We start from the raw sequence: 18,930 nt of genomic DNA on the forward strand, positions 1-18,930 counted from the left end.
AAAATATGTATATATAGCAGCAAGTATTTTCTTTGATGGGTTCTCTATAGGTGCAAAAAGTTAATATTCATTTGATTAACACTTAACAACCCCCAAAAAATGTCAACTACTACCACATCCGCAATTGTATCCTACAAGTCCGAAGATCCAACAACTCAAAACTGGAAACTCGAGTCTGGAATTAAAGTCAGACAAGAGCTCAAAGAAAATGAGGTAATGGTTGAAATGGAGACCGTAGGACTTTGTCATACCGACTTGTCGATGGGTGTTGGAGGTGCCATCACTGATGTTCCAAAGATCTTAGGTCACGAGGGTACCGGTAAGGTTCTCAAGATTGGCTCAAAAGTTACACACGTCGCAGTTGGTGACCCAGTAATTCTTTCATTCACCTGGTGTGGAGACTGTTCTCCATGTAAATCTGGAGCCCCAGGTTATTGTTACGAATTCCCACAAGGAAACTTCATCATGAACGACTTAGATGAGACCTACGTCTTGGATGGTCAAAAGATCGATGGTAAATTCTTCGGACAATCTTCTTTCGCAAAAATAGGAATTGTCAATGGACCTAGTGTTGTCAATGTCAAGCACTTGAACCTCGATGCTGACACTTTAGCTAAATTCGGTCCTTTGGGATGTGGTTTCCTCACTGGCGCAGGCGCTATTACAAATGCTGGAGAGGCTAAGAAGGATGAAAGTTGTGTTATTTACGGTCTTGGTGGTGTTGGTTTTGCTGCTATTATGGCAGCAAAAATTGCCGGCTGTAACCCTATCATTGGTGTTGACATCAACGAAAAGAAGTTCGACTTGGCCAAGAAGTTAGGTGCAACTCATGTCATTAAAGGTGGTGACGACGCTGAAGTTAGTAAGCAAATCAAGGAGCTTACTGGTGGTCATGGTGCCGAGCTCTCTTTAGAATGTATCGGCGGTTCAAGATTCGTTCAAAATGCAGTGGACAATGCTTGTCATCTTGGTAAAATTGTCTATGTTGGTTTAGCTGGAATGGAAGATGTAATTTCCATTCCATCATTCCCATTTATGATCGGTGGAAAGAAATTGATTGGTTGTACAGAGGGAAATGCCCGTCCTTACGAATTCATTGAAAAGATGATTGGATGGCATGCCAAGGGTCAATTTCCAATTGAGGAATTGCAAAAGACATATAAGATTGAAGATTTCCAATTGGCTGTTGATGACATGAAGAAGGGTAATGTTATCAAGCCAATTCTCAAGTATTAATGAGGAAAACCAGGTTATAAAAGTTGTGGTGTTAATAGATGGGTTGATTATGGGAGTACGGTTTGAATAATTTTTTACGAATAGTTATTAATGAAATTGTGGTATTTTGAACTAGAAGGCACATGTAATATACGGAAAATAACACGGAACATTATAAACATCACTGGAGATGGTTCATTTTAAAAGCTCTTCCAAGGTATGAGGGTATCAGAAGAGACACTTATGGCTTTGCTACAAATTCTTAAAATCGAATGAAACTTTTATAAACTAATCTTTTTGTATACACCTATAAATTGGTGGTCCTAAGAAAACTCATCTAGAGTTTCTTATACTTAACTAAATAAAAGAAATAGGGAGCTGGAACAGCCTTGTTATCCATAACTCCAAAGATCGTAGTATCATTAACCTTTCTGAAAGTGTCATTGATTGGTGTCTGGTCATAGAACATTGAAGCGGTAGTTTCTCCCCTGTGTAGGATAGTCTTCAATCTACATCTCGATCCCTTTGCTTCCAATGTTGCAGCCTGGCCCCTGATAGGCTTTCCAGTAGTAGCATTTTCGAAGAAGAGAAGTGGGTCGCATGGGAAGGTGTCGTCACCATCATTTCCATCGGTGTTGTAGACCACCAATGGCTGTCCATTGTCCTCGTCATAGAACTCCTTGCCGAACCATCCACTGGCATCCAATAAGCCCTCCAATGGGTGTCCAGTCACAATTTCAGCACCTTTCCATTTCCAGCCAATCAATTCTTCGACCTTGACCGGAGGAAGGGCATCAAATACCTGGAATGCCTCCTCCACTGTACTTTTCTTGTTTTTGCTGATTTCTTCAAAGCTCACCATTTTATTTATCACTTAAGTCAATTGCCCTTAATTGCACGGAATTCAAAATATTTAGACTCCCAGCAATGCCGAAACTCCACCTTTATAAACCATCTCCATACCCCACAAAAAGCTCCCTGCTGCGAAAATTCGTAGCTGTCTGACTGTTCCTTGTAGTCCTAGCTACTTTTGACAATAACAAGTTTAGTCAGCTCCAAAAGAGTGCTTAGTGAGAGGAAAATACTAAGTTAGAGAGGGCTGAGTGTGTATGCCCCACTTAGTGCATGTAACTGGAAAAAGATTGACATTTCATTGTTGTATGTGTTAGTGATGGAGCCGTGTTGTTTATCTAACTCCGGAACATTGTATTGCCGAAAGTGGTTGCGAAAACAAGAAGTTTGATTATCCGAAGGTAGTAAATAAAAAGAGAGAATTGTTAGAATAGGTTATATTGAAAATCTACAGTTCGAGGTATAGAATGGCCCAATATATAGTATACAATACAGAAGTAAATAATAAATACAGTAACTAATAGTTGTAACAAAAAACTAAGTTACACAAATCATCCCTGGGCGAACGATGGAAGACTCATCCAAATCGTCTACCTCAAATATAACAAGTTGCTCCGGAACAATATGACTATACTTTCTACCGAAAGACCGGGTGAATTTCCAGTACATTGGGTGCTTAATGCCAGCATCAACAAGCTCTGCACTGGAAATAACTGGTTGAAGGTTCAAGCTGACTCCTTCTCGGGACCTTTGGAATTCCATTTTAACTACCTCCTTCAAGTCCTTGACAAAAAATAATTTTCCAGGGTCTGGGGGATTGTTTCTGACTCGGACAACAATGTGGTCCATAACTTCATGAATAATCGACGAGAACTCAACTTCGTCAGTAACCTTCAACAAAGCATCTCTAAACTCCGGCCAAATTATGAAGTTGATTAAGTGTTTGAAAGGAATATTGTGTTTCATGAGATGGTCTTGCAATGCCGTAGGTTTGAAGTAAGAAGGACATAACACAAGATCTGATTGCGCATATGGATACGGCGAAATTGTCAACATCGAAGAATAGTCCTGTAAGGCTCTATTTTTGAGTCTAGATTCTAGCTCGTCGAGCAATTTCTTCTTCAAAAGAAGGAAATCTTTGGGCGTAGATCCCATTCCCTCAGGAAACAACAATTTAAGCAAATATCTCAATTCAGGGCGTTCGAAAACAATCATTAATAACTGACCACATACCCATTGATATCCACCAAGTGCGATCGCAAAACCCTGTAGTCTTGGTAATTCTTCAAGAATAGTATCTGCGTATTGAACTAATATATTCAAAAGGTCAGGGTTAGTGAGATTAACTGATGTAATTACATCACTTGTGAGTGGTCTCACAGAGCATCTGAAGTTAACCTCAATAGAGTCGTAGATGATATTTGTAGGAAACTCAGTAATCGTCAACGATCTTGTGGGATAGAAAAAAGCATCCAATTCAGAAAGGCTCTGTTGGCGTAAACGGTCCTTTTCGGCATAATCTACCATGAACTGGTCTGGTACTACTACGGTCGTAGGAGGAGGTGGAACAAAGTCTTCTATGACGGAGGTTGGACTTGGAGATGATTCGCTTGGCGAACAGTTCTCTGTGGTGAATATTTCAGCCACTCCTCCAATACTATTAACACTATTGACGGTGTTGATGTTACTAATCCCGTTAACAGACTCCGCAAACTGTTCTTGAAGCACTCCAAGTGCTTCGCTTGTTGGTCCTCCTCCAAACTGCTCAATTTTCACAGTTAAGAGATCTTCAATGTCTTTCAAAGCTCGTGAAGCGACAGAAACTTTGGCCTGTATTTCACCTAGTACGTCTGTTATCGACTGGGAGTTTTGTTTCAGTAATTTCTCCTTCAACTGGGCCATTTCCGTCTCAAGAGCAGCGATCTTTTCTGTTTGCCGTGCTCGATGCTTACGCTGGCTGATTTTATTCTGCTGCCTCTTCCTTTCCTTCCTTAACTGCTCTTTGGTGGCCATTTTGCAACTGGGTATACTACTAACCTTTCTAAATGTTCTACTAACCTTTATTTCTAATCTTCTACTGTCTTCCTCGACACCAAGCCGAATGTTCTTCTTCAAGCCAGAGATTGCCTACGATTAATAAATCCGGAAATTTGCCAATTTAAGGTTTTTTCTTAAAATCCAGAGTGAACAGGGCTACCCCGCGAATCCGGAATTTTTGGGGAGGTTTACAGAGGTGGACCTTTTGTAGAGACCCTCTATAAGCGGACCATCGGCATTATAAGGTGGAGTTAGAAATAATACATATGTAGAAGAATAATATATATAACTGAGATGGCGGGCTGCAGTTGAAATATGTAGATATGATGGGCCGGAGTTGGAATTTCCTTTCAACCTGAATTGTAGCGAAAACCTGTGACTTGGAAGGAAAATGGCCTGCTGTGTTGTAGCTGCTGGGGTGTATGTAGCCCTCAATTCGTTCTATGATAAGACTAAATTTGATGTCCTGTCAAGCGTAGTAATAGGTCTTCCGGAACCAGACCACAACTTTAAATATGAATCGGTGCTGTCGTTGACTTTGGAAGTATCGGGAATGACTTGCTCTAGCTGCGTTTCGTCAATAGAGTCCGAAATTTCGAAAATGCCGGGCGTTACAGCCGTGAAAGTATCGCTCCTAATGGAAACATGTACTATTGCGTATGATCCAGCCTTGATTATAGACTTAAACCAGTTACAAAAGGCAATCGAGGATATTGGGTTTGAAGCCAGGGCCCACAGTGGCGACCCACAATCGGGTTCTTTGCATGAACAGAGAAAGCTTGAGCAATTAAAAAAGATATACTCTAAATTTGTACTTAGCGGCGTGTTGGCAGCTTTAACCTGGATATTCAAAACATTATCCAGAGCTCAATTCTTAATAGAACTTCAAAATTTCTTCTTAATTTTGAGTCTAATACTTGCATCCATATCTCAGTTTTACATTGGACCTACATTTTACAAGCCAACATGGAATACAATAAAGAACAGAAAACCATTTACAATGGATACCCTTGTTGCTTTGAGCACAACTTTCACTTACGTTATTTCCTTCACATATCTAGTTGACTTCTATTTAGACTCAGGAAAGTTGAAAGAAGAGTATTTGGATAATTTCTGCTTTGACTTGTCATCAGGTATTTTGTTTGTCATCCTTGGAGGGAAGTATTATGAAAGTCTAGGGAAGCTTAAGCTCCTGTCAAATTTATCGAATTTGAACAGCCTTTTACCTGAATCAGCACTCTTATTAAAGAAAGACGGTTCTGCTGTACAGGTACCCTGTTCTGTTATAAAGAAAGATGATTTTGTAATAGTTAGGCCAGGATCAAAAATACCTATTGACGGTACAGTAAAACTGGGAGTCTCACTCATTGATGAATTATGCATCACTGGAGAGCCTACTCCAGTTCGTAAAGAACCTGAAAGCACAGTACTAGCAGGTACATACAATAAGACTGCAACCATAACAGTGCAAGCTAACAGTCCTATTCAAGATTCTAAAATCTCGCAATTATTCACCATTATCAGTGATACAAGTGTTGTCAAAGGAACCGTTGTTAATTACATTCAAAGTACAATCAATATCTTTGTTCCAACAATTATTATTTTATCTCTTTTGACGTATTCCTATTGGATGTTTATGTCGGAGGGAGAGTCTGACTTGCTGGCACTGCAATACGCTAGGATGAGAGCTCTAGCTGTAATTACAATTGCGTGCCCTTGTGCACTTGGCTTAGCTGTTCCTGCGGCAATAACTCAAGGCATGAATTATGCTTCTTCGAAGGGCTGCTACATCAGAGGTAGTGGATTGGATATCCTAATGCAAATTGTCAATAAAAAAAAGGGATCCAAGGCATTCGTTCTTTTCGACAAAACAGGTACACTCACCACTAGAGATATAACACTAACGGATTTCCGATACAAGAAGAATAATACCCATATCGACAAGCTGTTGTTTTGGAAGCTTGTTGAGAGCGCCGAATCATACGAAGAACATCCTATTGCAAAGACCATAGTTGATTATTCTCAGAGTAAGATCAGTGAACTTGAGGAAGTAAAAGCAAAGAATCCTCATTGCATTGAATTTCAATACTTACCTTCGAAGGGAGTGGACTGCCAAGTACTTTATGACAACAAGAATTACGAGGTAAAGATAGGAAATCACTACATTTTACCCGACGCTTACAAATCCAAGAAATCTACAAGTGATTTGTATTTTATCATTAACAATGAATTGTACGCTGAATGTAAGCTTGTGAATACAGTCAGATCTGAATCTGAAATTCTCCTTCAATATTTGTCAGAAGAAGGATACGAAGTGGGATTGATAACAGGCGATAGAAGCGATGCAGCCATTGGTATCTGCAGCAAGCTTGGCATTAAAAATTATTGGTTTGAATGTACCCCAGAAGACAAGCTCAATATTACAAAGAATATTAAAAGGGATTTTGATATGCCCGTCATTATGGTTGGTGATGGAATGAACGATGCTGCGGCTCTCACAGAAGCCGATTTGGGCATTTCTCTTTCCACAGCACACCAGTTATCCATTGATAGCTCGGAGATCGTTCTCATGAAAGACAATCTACTTTCAATTATCGACATGCTTAGAATCAGCGTTCTTACAAAAAGAAAAATGATGTTTAATATCTGGGTTTGCATTCTCTACAATGTTATAATGATTCCCCTTGCTATGGGAGTATTCACCCGCTGGAATATATCTATTTCACCACAATGGAGCAGTACTCTCATGTCCTTCAATAGCGTGTTTGTTTTGGCAAGCAGCTTGCTTCTCGGCAGATAAATTTTGGATAGCAGCAAGCCATGAACTTCTAACTCTTACTATACGCTCAATATACGCAGTACTTCATTTCAATTATAAATCGACCTCTTGCTCTACATCAAAAGAAATAATACACTTAATACACCCCCCTTTGCCGACCGGAACGTCTTTAGCCTATTGACCATGACGTATATCGACTTATTATCTTCTAAAACTATTTTTACCTCCTTGTTATACCACTCCACCCATGATTCCCCATACCCCATCCTCGCCCATTTCCACCGGAAGTGTGCTCTCACATTTCCGACAATTGCAGCACACTGAATTGCAAAATTCCTGTTTTTCTGTTGCAATTTTTTGAACCAAAAAACCGAGCCCCTTCTTATCTGGATGGAGAACTTTCCTCGCGTCGATAAAAAAGCGGTGTTATCTGCAGGAGAAGCTGACAAGACTGTCTGACTAAGCCAGGCACGTCAGTCAAACTTCATAGAGGGCTTGGAGTAAACCTGGGGTAAAGGCATAGTGGTGCTTGGGGTAAGAAAGGTTGCAACCCTCCTCATAGAAAATAACTAGTAAGAATCCGTAGGGGACACCCGCAAAGAGATTCGGAATTTAGTGTATTAAGAGGATTTAGTGTATATTTTAGTATGTATTTAAATAGAAAGAAGTCCGAAGACAAGTCAGTGTAGAATTAAATATGACCTCTTCAATTAATTATATCTTCAGTAGTAATGTCTAAAGAACCTTTGCTTTCTAAGGGAGGTAGCACGTTGGCTGCCTTCACCGATTCGTTCATTAACCCTCAAAACCATTTTACAATCAATGACTACTTGGTGTCACCAGAAACTGGAAGAGGTCAAGTGACTTTCTACAAGCAAACCCGTACCAAGTTGCAATATACCGTTCTCGGTATTTTGGGTTTTGTAGGCTTCTACAAACTTGAAGGATCCTCCTTGAAGGCTGCTTCATTGGGACTTGTATTCCCAGGTGCTGGTTATGTGGCTACACCATCGCCATTGAATTACTCGCTTCTAGGAGTTTGTCTCTTATTATTACCAATTTCATTCTTCTGCTGGTTCGGATCTGGTGCTATCACTATTCCTATTTTGAACTATGTTCTTCCAATTGCTATTTCTGCCTACCTTGCTCGTGATAAGGCTGTCTGGGACGATGCTCCATATGCTGTAGGCGGCTTCTTGGTATTTTTCTTCGGTGTCGTGACTATCATCTCATCAAGATTGCAAAAAGAAGCTCAACGTAAGGGTAAAGCAAGAAACGCTTACTTGCCAAAAGCTATTCCAGAACTTTACGAGAAGAAGATGCTTCCTGCTGATGATCGTGAAATCGACCTTAAGACTTTGAAATTTGTTCAATACTACATTGAATTAGGTTTACAGGCGTTTGACGATTGGTCCAACTTTAATGTTGTTGATCAGTTCCAAACTGCTTCGTTGAGATATCAATTATATGAAATTGTCTACAGTTTAGCAACATACCAAGCTGTCTATGCTCCTTCTCTTAGAGGTAAGGTCTGCGAGGCAATGAGAAATTCTATTGAGAAGTCCTTGACTCCTAAAGTTATGGGATACTGGAAATGGGAATCGCTTCTTGGTAAGTGGAGTTTGGATTGGGATCCAATCAAGAAAGACAATATAATGGTGAGTGGTTACATGTTGAAAGCACTTGCTTTATACACTGGTAACACAGGTGATATGAGATATACTGAGCCAGACAGTTTACCCTTCCAGGTCACAAAGAATGCTGTTTACAAACACGACATTCACTCCATCAACAAATATGTCTTGAGAAACTGGGATGATTCTAACTTCTGTATTTTCCCATGTGAACCAAATTGGAACTACACTGCCTGTAACGTTATTGCTGCCGCTGGATCTGTTGGCTATGACAGAGTTTTCAACCAACGTAACTTCGAAAGAAGAAGAGAAAGATTCCTTAAACATCTTAAGGAAGATATGTGTGATGAATCTGGTACTCTCCTTCCAATCAAGTCTACTTTTACTGGTTTCACAATTCCTGGTATTCTTGGTCCTGTCGGAGAAAGTGTAAGTGCTGTCGATACTGCTTTCATTGATGTGCCAACTTCTGCAAGAGTATGGAGTGTGATCAAACATGAAAACATTGAACTTGATCCAAAGTCTGGTAACTACAAACTTAAGGGATTATCTGGTGCAGACTTCATTGACATGGGTTCGTATATGCCTTCAACTGGTGCCGCTTTCCTTTCTTTCGCTTTCCTTGCCAACGAATATGGTGACTATGAGATCTCTGAGAATTTGATTAAACAAGCTGATGAGGTTGAAAGTCCAATTGAAGAATTACCAACCGGTTCGTTACGTAATAAGGGTATTTCTGTCTGGGTTGGTGGCTTCGGCCTTCGTGCCCGTTTGATTCGTTTCAGAGACTGGACCAACACCGTTGTTAATGGACCTCCAAAGCAATGTATCAACGGACCTGTTTTGGACGGATACGATTTCCAAAACGTGTTAGTTGCAAAGGCTTACTCTCCCAATGGCGAGGATCTTGAGTTGGTCTTGTACAATGGTAGAAGTGCTGGTAGTTTCTCATTAAGATTGGCTCAATTAGCTCCAAATGCCTCGTATAAGGTCTCTAACGGCGCAAGCTTCGTTGCTGATCAGAATGGTACTGGTATCATTTCTGTTAAGCTCGACGGCCGCACAGAAGTATTTACCGAAAAGGTCCAAAAGGTTTAAGGTTGACTCAATCTCTGTACTTAACTCCAAAATAAATATAACTCTATTGTATTCTCTATTAAATCCAAATATGTACCCTAAAATCCTTTATTCAGACGAAGACGAAGATGAAAATGAAAATGAAAATACTTGTTTAATTATCCGCCATACCGTCTTTCTAGCTTCAAAAATTGGTACCAAGACAACATAAGTAAAGGAGAAGAACAACCAAATAATAAGTACAACTATAAAACCTTTGAGGAATCCCGGAGAAAATACGTAGGGACTGGCTCCAAGGGGTACTGGGATTACTATAGCCATTATCACAGCAAGAACACCTACTAATCCACAATACTTCTTGAATTGTCTGTCTAAATGCTTGTGATCAATGGTTTGGTTCAAATCCATGTCCAAGTCTGAGTCATTGGTTGTTCCAGAGTCCTCTTCTTCATTAACTTTGAACGTAGCATCTTTCTTTTCAGACAGGATTTCGTTGGCTACTTCGAAACTCAGGGATGCTACTTCTATCTCCTCAGATTTCTTTTCCGCTAAACTAGTTCTGTTTCTAGTGTCTTCGAAATTAAAATTGGCTGGCCTTATTAACGAAGCAGTTATAGCAATAACTCCACCCATTACTAATGCCGTGACATTACCAGCTAAAGAGACCCATGGATCCGTCAAATTAGTGACATTGATGTCGCCTTTATAAGTTTTGCAAGTAATTAACCAAACAATTACAGCAAGTAACATTCCTCCTACGGATCCTCCTACAGCTCCTGCTTTATTGAGATGCTTCCAAGTGAACGAAAGTCCAATAGGGAAGACTCCTGATGCTGTGGCAACCCCTAAGAAGTTGAAGAGCCATCCCATGGAAATTTTTGCAGCCCCATAGAATATCGATGCCAAAGATGATGCTAGTATAGCCCAAACAAATACAAAGACCTTTGCAGCAAGGACTACTTCCTTCGGCGTGGCATCTGGTTTATAATATCTTTTGTATACATCATATGACAACAAAGTTGAAGTTCCAATTAATTCACCTGCAAAGGAAGAAGTGACTGAAAAGAAAATCATCACCAACATCATGGCCAGCCCAGACTTACCCATCAAATATGAAGCTGCTGCGACAGCTGGTAAGCCTTCTCCAACTTCAAATTCAGATAAACTTGGGAAATCAGGATATGCAGAAAGAGCCCTAGCGGCAAGACCAAGTGAAGTTCCAATGGAGAGTGGAATAATGAACCAACAGACCAGCGCAAAGAAGTATGCCCTGGACGTAAATCTTGGGTCAGCAGCAACTGCTCTGGATAAATAAGCTTGATCGTTGACAACCAACCCAAATCCAGTAATCACACTAACAATCGAAAAGATGGCTCCTTGCTTTGATCTGAAGGTTAAATATGATCCGTGGAAGTTGTCTTCAACAGGAGCAAGTTGGTTAAGCAACTCCCACATTTTCTCAGGAGATCCTATCTTGTCATTAGTGACATAAACTTGAAACATGAAGACTATAAGAAATACAAGGATAATACAAGTGTGAGTAGCATCTGAAATAAAAGTTGCACGTAAGCCACCGAAGGAGACATATACAGCAACTCCGAAAGGAATGAGGAAAAGAGTAGCATATTCGTTAATACCGGTAATTGCAGAGAAGACAGCACTTCCTCCTAACAAGATACAAGAACTGACAATTGCATTACAAATAAAACCACACCATAAGAAACTAAGGTGTCCCGCACGTCCAAACCGGAAGTAACCCATCTCTGGAAAGGTCGTCACCAAGTTTGCATTCTTCTTGATTTTACTCGAGATCACCGAGAAAACAGAAACCTGTAGCAAACCTCCAATACCATACCAATATCCACCACTAATACCTATGCTATAACTCTTGACTGCGGATTCGAGCAAGGTCAAACTCCATGTCCAATTTGACAAAATACCACTTAAAAGCAAACCGAAGCCGATCGAACGACTTCCTGACACGAATTCATCGATTTTATTGGAATTGAACTTACTATACTTGTTTTGAAGATGGGTGAAATAGTTCATTACGATGGCGAAGAACGCACCACCGCCAATGATTAATCCGTAGGCTACACCTTGAGATAAAGTAGGTTCCATTTTGATTTAATCAAGTTCTAGCGATATTGACCCATTGAATCCGAAGTGGAAACTGGAAAATTATTCATATAAATAGGAAGTGATTATAGTTACAATGTTTTTCAGATGTGGTAAATGGTCACAGTATAACTGGACAATAGACAATGGGTAAAAGTTAAAGCGAAACTTCGAAAATTCATTCATTGTTGCCCACATGATCTCATTACAGTATCAGCGCCATAGTTCTGCGTACCGGTATCGCATACTCAATGCGCTTTTGCATACATGTGTAGAGTCAACGAAAGCTCAAACTCAAGCCAAGAACGGACCCAAGGGTTCCATTTACCACAGTGCAGATACCCCTGATTCGAATCCCTATCAGAGAAATTTCAGACAGAACCAGGTCGGCTTTCTCGCTTAGCGACGACTACAGTGTAATTGAAAATGGTTGCAAGTATTTTTTGTTATGAGTGCAGTACACGTGATAACAGTTTTTGCAGCTAATGCATCAATAATGTGGCTACAGAAAATGTGGCATATACTACGGCCCGCGATAAGTTTAAAGCTTCACTAAGCTTAAGTGAGAATAGATTTTTTAGATCGCTTGCAGTTGTAAACGACTTGTGTCGTAATTTCTTCATATGATGCTTCGGTGCCAAGGCGGAACTATCAAAAGCCGAAGAACAAATACCGCCGCCGTATAGAGTTTTTCCATGGTGTTACCATGAACTGGCAGGCGTGCAAATTAGGACAAGAAAAATGCAACAAAGGTACCCATTTCGCCCTTGATTTCTAATTTTCTGTTTATTAATATAAAAAGTAATCAAACGTTAAATAATACAAATTTATTAATTCTGCCCAGAGATTCTCGTAACCTCAAACAAAATTTGAGCTGCTGAGGCATTATCCAAAAGACTCTTCATAGTAGCCTTAGTGGTGTCACTACCACAGTAAATCGAGGTATCACCAGTTGCAGTTTTGTCTGTGTTGAAGTTCAAGTTATATCTTTGTGTCATATCTGGGGTAGTAATAACCAGATTGAAATATAACGAGAAGTCATCAGGATCCTGGTTGAAATTGAAAATGTAAGCACCCTGCCTCAATACTTCATCCTTTAATGGTTGGAAATCAGATGTCCATGTCACGTACTCAAAGAAGTCCGCAAAACCCGCAAATAAGAGATGAACATATTTCAAACTGTTATTCCAATAACCACTGTCGTAGAAAGCACCACTTTTATTTGTTGTAGCTTGGGCAAGCTGAAGTGCCTTATCGGACCACTTGCTGTCTCCAGAATACTTCGATAATAATGCCAAAGTACTCATACCACAACCAACAGTGTAAGTAAGCTTACCCTTGTTAACATTAGTGTAGTCATTTTTGTCTAAGCCATCGTAAAACAAGTGGTCGTTAGGATCTTGAAGGTATTCGAACATGTAGTCCATGCAATTTCCTGCGAAAGTCAACAAGTCAGGGTTTTGTGTTATGGTATATAATCTCATTGCAGCCAAGGCAGCCTCAGTGGTAGAAATAGATGCAATGTAGCTTCCATTGTACTGCCACATGACACCCCCCTTAGAATCCCATTGACTCATTAAGAAATCGACAATGCCTTGAGCATTATCTAAGTAGTCTTGTGTTTGAGTCAACTGGTATGCTTCAATGAAAACCCACGCAAGTTGCCCATTATCATCATTGTAAATATCGTTATCACCGGCTTCACTCGATGAAAAGGCCCCAAGCTTAGCGTTTTTATATTTCATGATATTGGTGATGGTCTTGACAATCTTGTCAGTATCTCCCATATTAGTTATGGCTTTACCAATTACTGCCTCATCCCAAATAACTGGCTGCGAATACACGCCATCTCCACAGACATTATCATGACCGTTCCAAGCAGCCTGATCATCAGACCAGAATCGGTTCCAAATTTTGTTGGTTGTAGCATCAAAAGCATTCAGTGGGACACCTGATGTGGGTGACGGAGATGGAGAGCTACTCGACCGGGTGGAGCTTGACAGCGTGGTCGAGGAACTAACGGAAGTTGAAGACTGGGAGGTCGAAGTTGAACTACTAGTACTAGAACTTGAAGTCGCCGTTGTTGAAGACTTTGAAGATGAAGTAGATCTAGTTACGCCAGATGAAGTAGTTGACGTAGAAGATGGTGTTGAAGATGACGAGGAAGTCGAAGTTGTAGACGACGTAGTGCTAGTGGTGGAATCAGTTGTTGTTGACGATTTTGAGGTCATACTATTGGTAGTTGGATTAGTAGTTGGATTAGTAGTAGGGTTTGTAGTCGGGTTTGTAGTCGGGTTTGTAGTAGGGTTTGTAGTAGGATTGGTAGTGGGGTTTGTAGTAGGATTGGTAGTTGGATTAGTAGTTGGATTAGTAGTTAGAATTGTAGTCGGGTTTGTAGTAGGATTCGTTGTGGGCTGAGTAGTGGTCAAACTTGTTGAACCGCTTCCACTTGTAAAGAAAGAAGACTCAGTGGAAACTTTAGATCCAGTCGAAATGGTTGCATCAGTAGAATAGGTAGAAGGATCATATGTCTCAATAGTTTGGAGACCAGTGCCTGAATAACTAAATGGGGTATCAGTGGATATTTTAGTTGATCTAGACGACAATTGTGGGGAGGTATTCAAAATTGTTGTAGTTGGAAATCTATTTGTATCCAACTCAGAGGTATAAGGAGCTGCAGTTGCAGCAGTTCTGGTCTGAGTCCGACTGTGGTGATGTTCTTCAATGCCTCTTCTCGAAGACAAAGGAACCTGAACAACCGTTGAATCAACACCATCCCCATTGTAAAGGTATGTAACTGTTGTTCTGTGTGGTACATCCATGTATGAGGTGTAGGTTACCGTTGGTCTCTTGGTGACGGACACATAATGAGTTACGGTAACGTAGTTACTGACCACAACCACTCTGGTACTTGTTTTGTGCTCCTTGACAGGTGCAGCCCAGATTTGAGTAGCTAGACATGCTACCAAGACTGCCTTGAGCGAGAATATGTTCATTCCAAAGCTGAGATCACACCAGTGAAGACAATGTTAGCGAATGTGCAGAAAATAGGTTCTGTAGAGTCCGAAGGGGTGAAATGGAATTTTAGGTATTCTGATTAAGCTAAAAACGACGGGGAAACCCAAAAGCAGCAAGAAATTGCCGCCGTTTATATACTTTTGGCAACCGTTACACCCAGACTGGATTCCGAGGCCCAGGGCCGAGAACTGCCATGGTACCTACTTCAAAACAAAGCCTCAACACGGTTCTTCGGTGACATATCTGATACCTCGTTATCAAAACACTCCGGTCGCTATTTTTTTGCATTCGTTTCAAATGCAATCGCAGCACAATAACCACTTCCGCATTAAGCCATGAACCCTGGATTGCAAAACGGTTCCAAAACACTGCACAGAATTAGGAAATATATCTTCCATTGCGCACTCAACATTTTCCCCTGTTTAGGAATTTCTTCTGTGTCTTCCATTTTGAAATTAGCTGTGAATTCTACTGAACCGCTCAGTTAATGCGAATGCGTCGCCTCAAAAAGATCTGTTTACGTGAAATTAGCGAGCGGTGTGTGCAGTGTCACAGCAGAAGAAAAAAGAAAAAGAAAAAGACAAAAAGATTAAGTAGTGAGAGTAAAATAATATTAATAAATTAGAGAAAAGCGGACTTTTTTTTAGCAGTAGTTCGGGCCATCCTCTTTAAGACGAATTGATGGCAAAGGCATACTACAAACATCCCATTTGGACCAACCCGGTGCAGTGGTTGAAGGGAAGAAAGCAGCATGCCCATGGCCTCTACCAGACAGGATACTACGAGACAGCAGAGCTTGGTGCAAATCCGTTTGCCAAAGCTCTTTTAGAAACTCGAGCTGACGGCTCAACTCTCCGGTTCCCGCAGGAAAACCTTATAAAATTATCTACCGAAAGGGCGGCATTATCATATGACGAAGATACGAGAAGCTCTACAGAGCCCCCTAGACGTAGTACGGGCCCGTTTTGGATTTTTCCAATCATCAACAATTCCATCACCCTGGACCAGGCGTACTTCAATGCCAATCATATCGTCAATAATAGGAAATATATTGATGCCACGCTTCGGGATGGGAAATCCAGTAAACGGTTCTTTCCTAGAAAGGTTGAATTTAGCAGTGGTTCCGACTTGAGGAGGTCGGCAGAGTTCATCCCAGATTTTATAGATGTTGTCGAAAATCTGTATGTGGAAAACATAAACAAATACTTGAAAGAGCTCAAGAATGAACAGGATACGAATTCCATGGGACTTATTCTTAGGCAAGAGGGACCCATAATGAGTTTCAGAAATGGCACTCCTGTTGTTAACATCACACTACTTCTGGATTCATTCAAGATTGAAGCACCAGAGACGTTCATTTCGTATAAGAAGAATGCAGAGCTATGCAAGTTAATTATTTTGCTTCTAGACTTCAAGTCATAGACCCACTACATGTTACATTTGTTCGTACTTGAAATGACTGGAAGCTTCTGATAGCAATAGGTCGCTGTGCATTTGACAGTTGAGTGCTTAACGTCTTGATTACTTGGCCCCTTGCCTCTTGCTTCATGTGCATTTAGAATAGTCTGAATTCAGCCTCTTTTTTGACGAAGTAGAAGTTAACCTAATAGGGGAATTCGTGGAAATTATTCAAGGGTCCTGTTTTTCATCTTTCATGCTACAAGATTATTTTGAAACTTCATGTTGTACACATTCAATTTTGCGTGGCAAGTGTTTTGTCAACAATAGCTTCATCCTGATGTAGCAAGCCAAATAGTTGATACTGATAGACCGTACTTTAGTTCTGTTTACATTCTGTGGTGAGCCTTGCATTCTATCGTATATCCAACGAAACTATATGTCACATCAATTAAATATCCTAAAAAGGAAATTACTATAATCAAACTTCGATCTCGCCTTATTTCATTTTTTAACTGCAACTAAATCAGATTAAAAGTAGCAAACCGTGTTTAGCCTACGGAGGGGTGGGTTTGTGTAACAATTTGAAGTTGAGGCGGTTACTGACAGCAATTACACTTCCGTTTTGATACGAAATATATACAAAGCAAAACATAGGCGATACGATTAAGAAAGGTGATCATTACATTTTAATGAAAGTCTTGGAAAACAAGGGCAGTATTACGGTGGATTAACTGCAAAAGAGTTCCTCTAAAAACGCCCTTTTCAATTTAATGTGTGACTTCGAGGAAAGAATCTGTCCATTTTAAAAACAACCAAATCTTATACCCAATTTGACCAAATTGCCTTAAAACATTCTAGATGCACTAAAAATCTAGTTTGTTCCATTCTGCTGAAACAATGCTTTTATCTGTGCATTTAGTGTTCTAGTATTTTCAACACAAAGAATGCAAAGTTAAATTCCGTCGCGAATATTCAAGATCATGGACAAACAATGTAAGGAAGATCTGAAACGACATACCAGACAGACACCAACAGCGGCTGGAAGTAAGTATCTAATGCACATACCAGAGATATGATATATGTACGGAAGTTTCAAAGCAGCACCTGTTAATATATGGCCTCCTTGTCTCTTCCCCTGCATTATGCGCCTCGCTCGTTCCTCCTTGAGCTAAGCAATGCTTTGGTAGAAGTATTCATGGAGAGTTGATACTACTAATGTTTAGAATTACAATGTCGCTATTAATAGCTATGATAGCCAATTTGTAAAGTTTTGGATAGTGAATGGAGATTTCAATATTTCAAATACAAATTATAGATTCTCCTGATTCTCTTAGTATTTGCACCACATTACTCAAACACACAGCAATTTGGCACAGCATTTTTTTTTTTTTTTTTTTTTTTTTTTGCAAGAAACCATCAAATTTCTAAGACCTAGCAGAAAATTTAGTACCTCTTAACTCATAAATTATAAATCATATCATTGAATCGTCAATTAGTACCCTTTCAGCTGGATTATTCTAAACTTTACCCTTAAAATTTTTAACAACTCCCCTTTTTTAAAACCCCATTTTCAATGTCACGTGACGTGAACAAATCATCTCTCCACCAACCGTGCACTTCACCCATCAAATTCCGTGATAGTTTAGTGGCTAGAATTACCGCTTGTCGCGTGGTAGACCGGGGTTCAATTCCCCGTCGCGGAGCTTTCTTTTTTTTTTTTTTTCCATCGTAAATGCGTATATGCATTATTTTTTCTATGAGACTCATTTTTCAGCCTAACGACTCACGTTGACTATGAATGATGAAGTTGTAGCTATAGTGGTATTAGGTTAACTTTTGCTTGTATTGACGTTTGGTTAGTGTTGAGTGGTAGAGGGTTGACTTTGTTATTTTTTGAATTGTTTTAATAGAAGAAAAATCGGGTTTTTGGCGGTCTTTATTGGTCTTTGTTGGTCTTTGTTGGTAACTTTATCAGTAACTTTATCAGTCTTTAATTGTAGAAAAGATATTAATATTTATCATTAATATTTTATTTAAACACTGATTGGTAGATATAGAAGGTCATTGATTCGGATATTCAGGTATTCAGATATCCAGACAGTTAGTTATTGGAGCTTTAAATTATAGCTTTACAATGTTCCGAAGTATACGTCTCTACTCCTCGGTTAAAGAACAAGCTTCCCTGGCAATTCTGGAAGCATTCCGCTCCAGCATGGCTCGGGTAAGCTCCCAAGCAATGATCTTGACTGCTGCTACTCCAAACCACCAGGAACTCCACGGAATGACGCTTTCATCGGTTTGCTCTCTTGCTGTGTTCCCCAATCCGCTCTTGGAATTCAATTTACACCTTCCTTCGTATACTTCACAGGCCATTCACGAAAACCGATATTTGGCGATACATTTGTTACCACCAACCTCGAAATCGGCGTTTCTTAGCAGAGTATTTGCTAGCGGAGTTAAGAAGGACAAAATTGGCCTGGAATTAGCCTCAACAACTGAAGAGTTGAAAGATGGAGAGGTGTTTCATGAGATGACTACTCCATTCACCAGACTTCCGAAATCGGACTACAATTTTCACAAGGTCGACGACAAAATAAGCATACCAATATTGAAAGAAAGCGAAATCATTTTCATATGTAAATTGTCCAAGACTTTGGAAGTGGAAAACCATGAAATCTTTGTCGTGGACGTATTAAAGATAATACAAAACGAGGAGTACAAGAACAGCACAGGAGGATTATTATATTTCAACAGAGGGTTTCATAAGATAGGCAGTTTGGTGACGGAAGCTCAGTAAAA

At 40.0% G+C, this 18,930-nt stretch overlaps 9 protein-coding genes and 1 non-coding gene across 10 annotated transcripts; 6 read left to right on the forward strand and 4 right to left on the reverse strand. All coding sequences in view use genetic code 12, as the record gives it.

The window, feature by feature from the left end:
- Nucleotides 1–225: 225 nt before the first annotated feature.
- On the forward strand, nucleotides 226–1,236 carry RJT20DRAFT_146637 (alcohol dehydrogenase; the record flags this gene model as incomplete). Its single annotated transcript, XM_064918873.1, has 1 exon — nucleotides 226–1,236. One exon carries the CDS (start codon nucleotides 226–228, stop codon nucleotides 1,234–1,236), a length of 1,011 nt encoding a protein of 336 aa, XP_064772739.1.
- Nucleotides 1,237–1,504: 268 nt separating this feature from the next.
- Nucleotides 1,505–2,496, reverse strand: RJT20DRAFT_130840 (DUF4334 domain-containing protein). The gene has a single exon (XM_064917860.1). The coding sequence runs from the start codon at nucleotides 2,075–2,077 to the stop codon at nucleotides 1,553–1,555; it is 525 nt and encodes a 174-aa protein (XP_064772740.1). The 5' UTR covers nucleotides 2,078–2,496; the 3' UTR covers nucleotides 1,505–1,552.
- A 108-nt stretch (nucleotides 2,497–2,604) lies between these two features.
- On the reverse strand, nucleotides 2,605–4,080 carry RJT20DRAFT_511 (bZIP transcription factor; the record flags this gene model as incomplete). Its single annotated transcript, XM_064920437.1, has 1 exon — nucleotides 2,605–4,080. The coding sequence occupies one exon, from the start codon at nucleotides 4,078–4,080 to the stop codon at nucleotides 2,605–2,607; it is 1,476 nt and encodes a 491-aa protein (XP_064772741.1).
- Nucleotides 4,081–4,495: 415 nt separating this feature from the next.
- On the forward strand, nucleotides 4,496–6,937 carry RJT20DRAFT_148329 (heavy metal translocating P-type ATPase; the record flags this gene model as incomplete). Its single annotated transcript, XM_064918974.1, has 1 exon — nucleotides 4,496–6,937. One exon carries the CDS (start codon nucleotides 4,496–4,498, stop codon nucleotides 6,902–6,904), a length of 2,409 nt encoding a protein of 802 aa, XP_064772742.1. The 3' UTR covers nucleotides 6,905–6,937.
- Nucleotides 6,938–7,823: 886 nt separating this feature from the next.
- On the forward strand, nucleotides 7,824–9,672 carry RJT20DRAFT_130842 (uncharacterized protein). The gene has a single exon (XM_064917861.1). The coding sequence runs from the start codon at nucleotides 8,203–8,205 to the stop codon at nucleotides 9,613–9,615; it is 1,413 nt and encodes a 470-aa protein (XP_064772743.1). The 5' UTR covers nucleotides 7,824–8,202; the 3' UTR covers nucleotides 9,616–9,672.
- DUR4 (Dur4p) lies at nucleotides 9,667–11,763 on the reverse strand. The gene has a single exon (XM_064915936.1). It carries the CDS (start codon nucleotides 11,713–11,715, stop codon nucleotides 9,703–9,705), a length of 2,013 nt encoding a protein of 670 aa, XP_064772744.1. The 5' UTR covers nucleotides 11,716–11,763; the 3' UTR covers nucleotides 9,667–9,702.
- Nucleotides 11,764–12,542: 779 nt separating this feature from the next.
- Nucleotides 12,543–14,769, reverse strand: FAV3 (Fav3p; the record flags this gene model as incomplete). Its single annotated transcript, XM_064918651.1, has 1 exon — nucleotides 12,543–14,769. The coding sequence occupies exon 1, from the start codon at nucleotides 14,706–14,708 to the stop codon at nucleotides 12,543–12,545; it is 2,166 nt and encodes a 721-aa protein (XP_064772745.1). The 5' UTR covers nucleotides 14,709–14,769.
- A 642-nt stretch (nucleotides 14,770–15,411) lies between these two features.
- On the forward strand, nucleotides 15,412–16,152 carry RJT20DRAFT_516 (uncharacterized protein; the record flags this gene model as incomplete). The annotated part of the gene is made up of 1 exon (XM_064920458.1): nucleotides 15,412–16,152. One exon carries the CDS (start codon nucleotides 15,412–15,414, stop codon nucleotides 16,150–16,152), a length of 741 nt encoding a protein of 246 aa, XP_064772746.1.
- Nucleotides 16,153–17,762: 1,610 nt separating this feature from the next.
- On the forward strand, nucleotides 17,763–17,834 carry RJT20DRAFT_t141. Its single transcript has one exon. It is a non-coding gene; the product is annotated as a tRNA-Asp (tRNA).
- Nucleotides 17,835–18,367: 533 nt separating this feature from the next.
- RJT20DRAFT_517 (uncharacterized protein) lies at nucleotides 18,368–18,928 on the forward strand (the record flags this gene model as incomplete). The annotated part of the gene is made up of 1 exon (XM_064920469.1): nucleotides 18,368–18,928. One exon carries the CDS (start codon nucleotides 18,368–18,370, stop codon nucleotides 18,926–18,928), a length of 561 nt encoding a protein of 186 aa, XP_064772747.1.
- Nucleotides 18,929–18,930: the final 2 nt, after the last annotated feature.

The sequence above is a fragment of the Scheffersomyces xylosifermentans genome (genome assembly GCF_036884685.1).
Source record: "Scheffersomyces xylosifermentans strain CBS 12540 chromosome Unknown RJT20scaffold_7, whole genome shotgun sequence".
In the NCBI taxonomy this organism is placed as follows: domain Eukaryota; kingdom Fungi; phylum Ascomycota; class Pichiomycetes; order Serinales; family Debaryomycetaceae; genus Scheffersomyces; species Scheffersomyces xylosifermentans.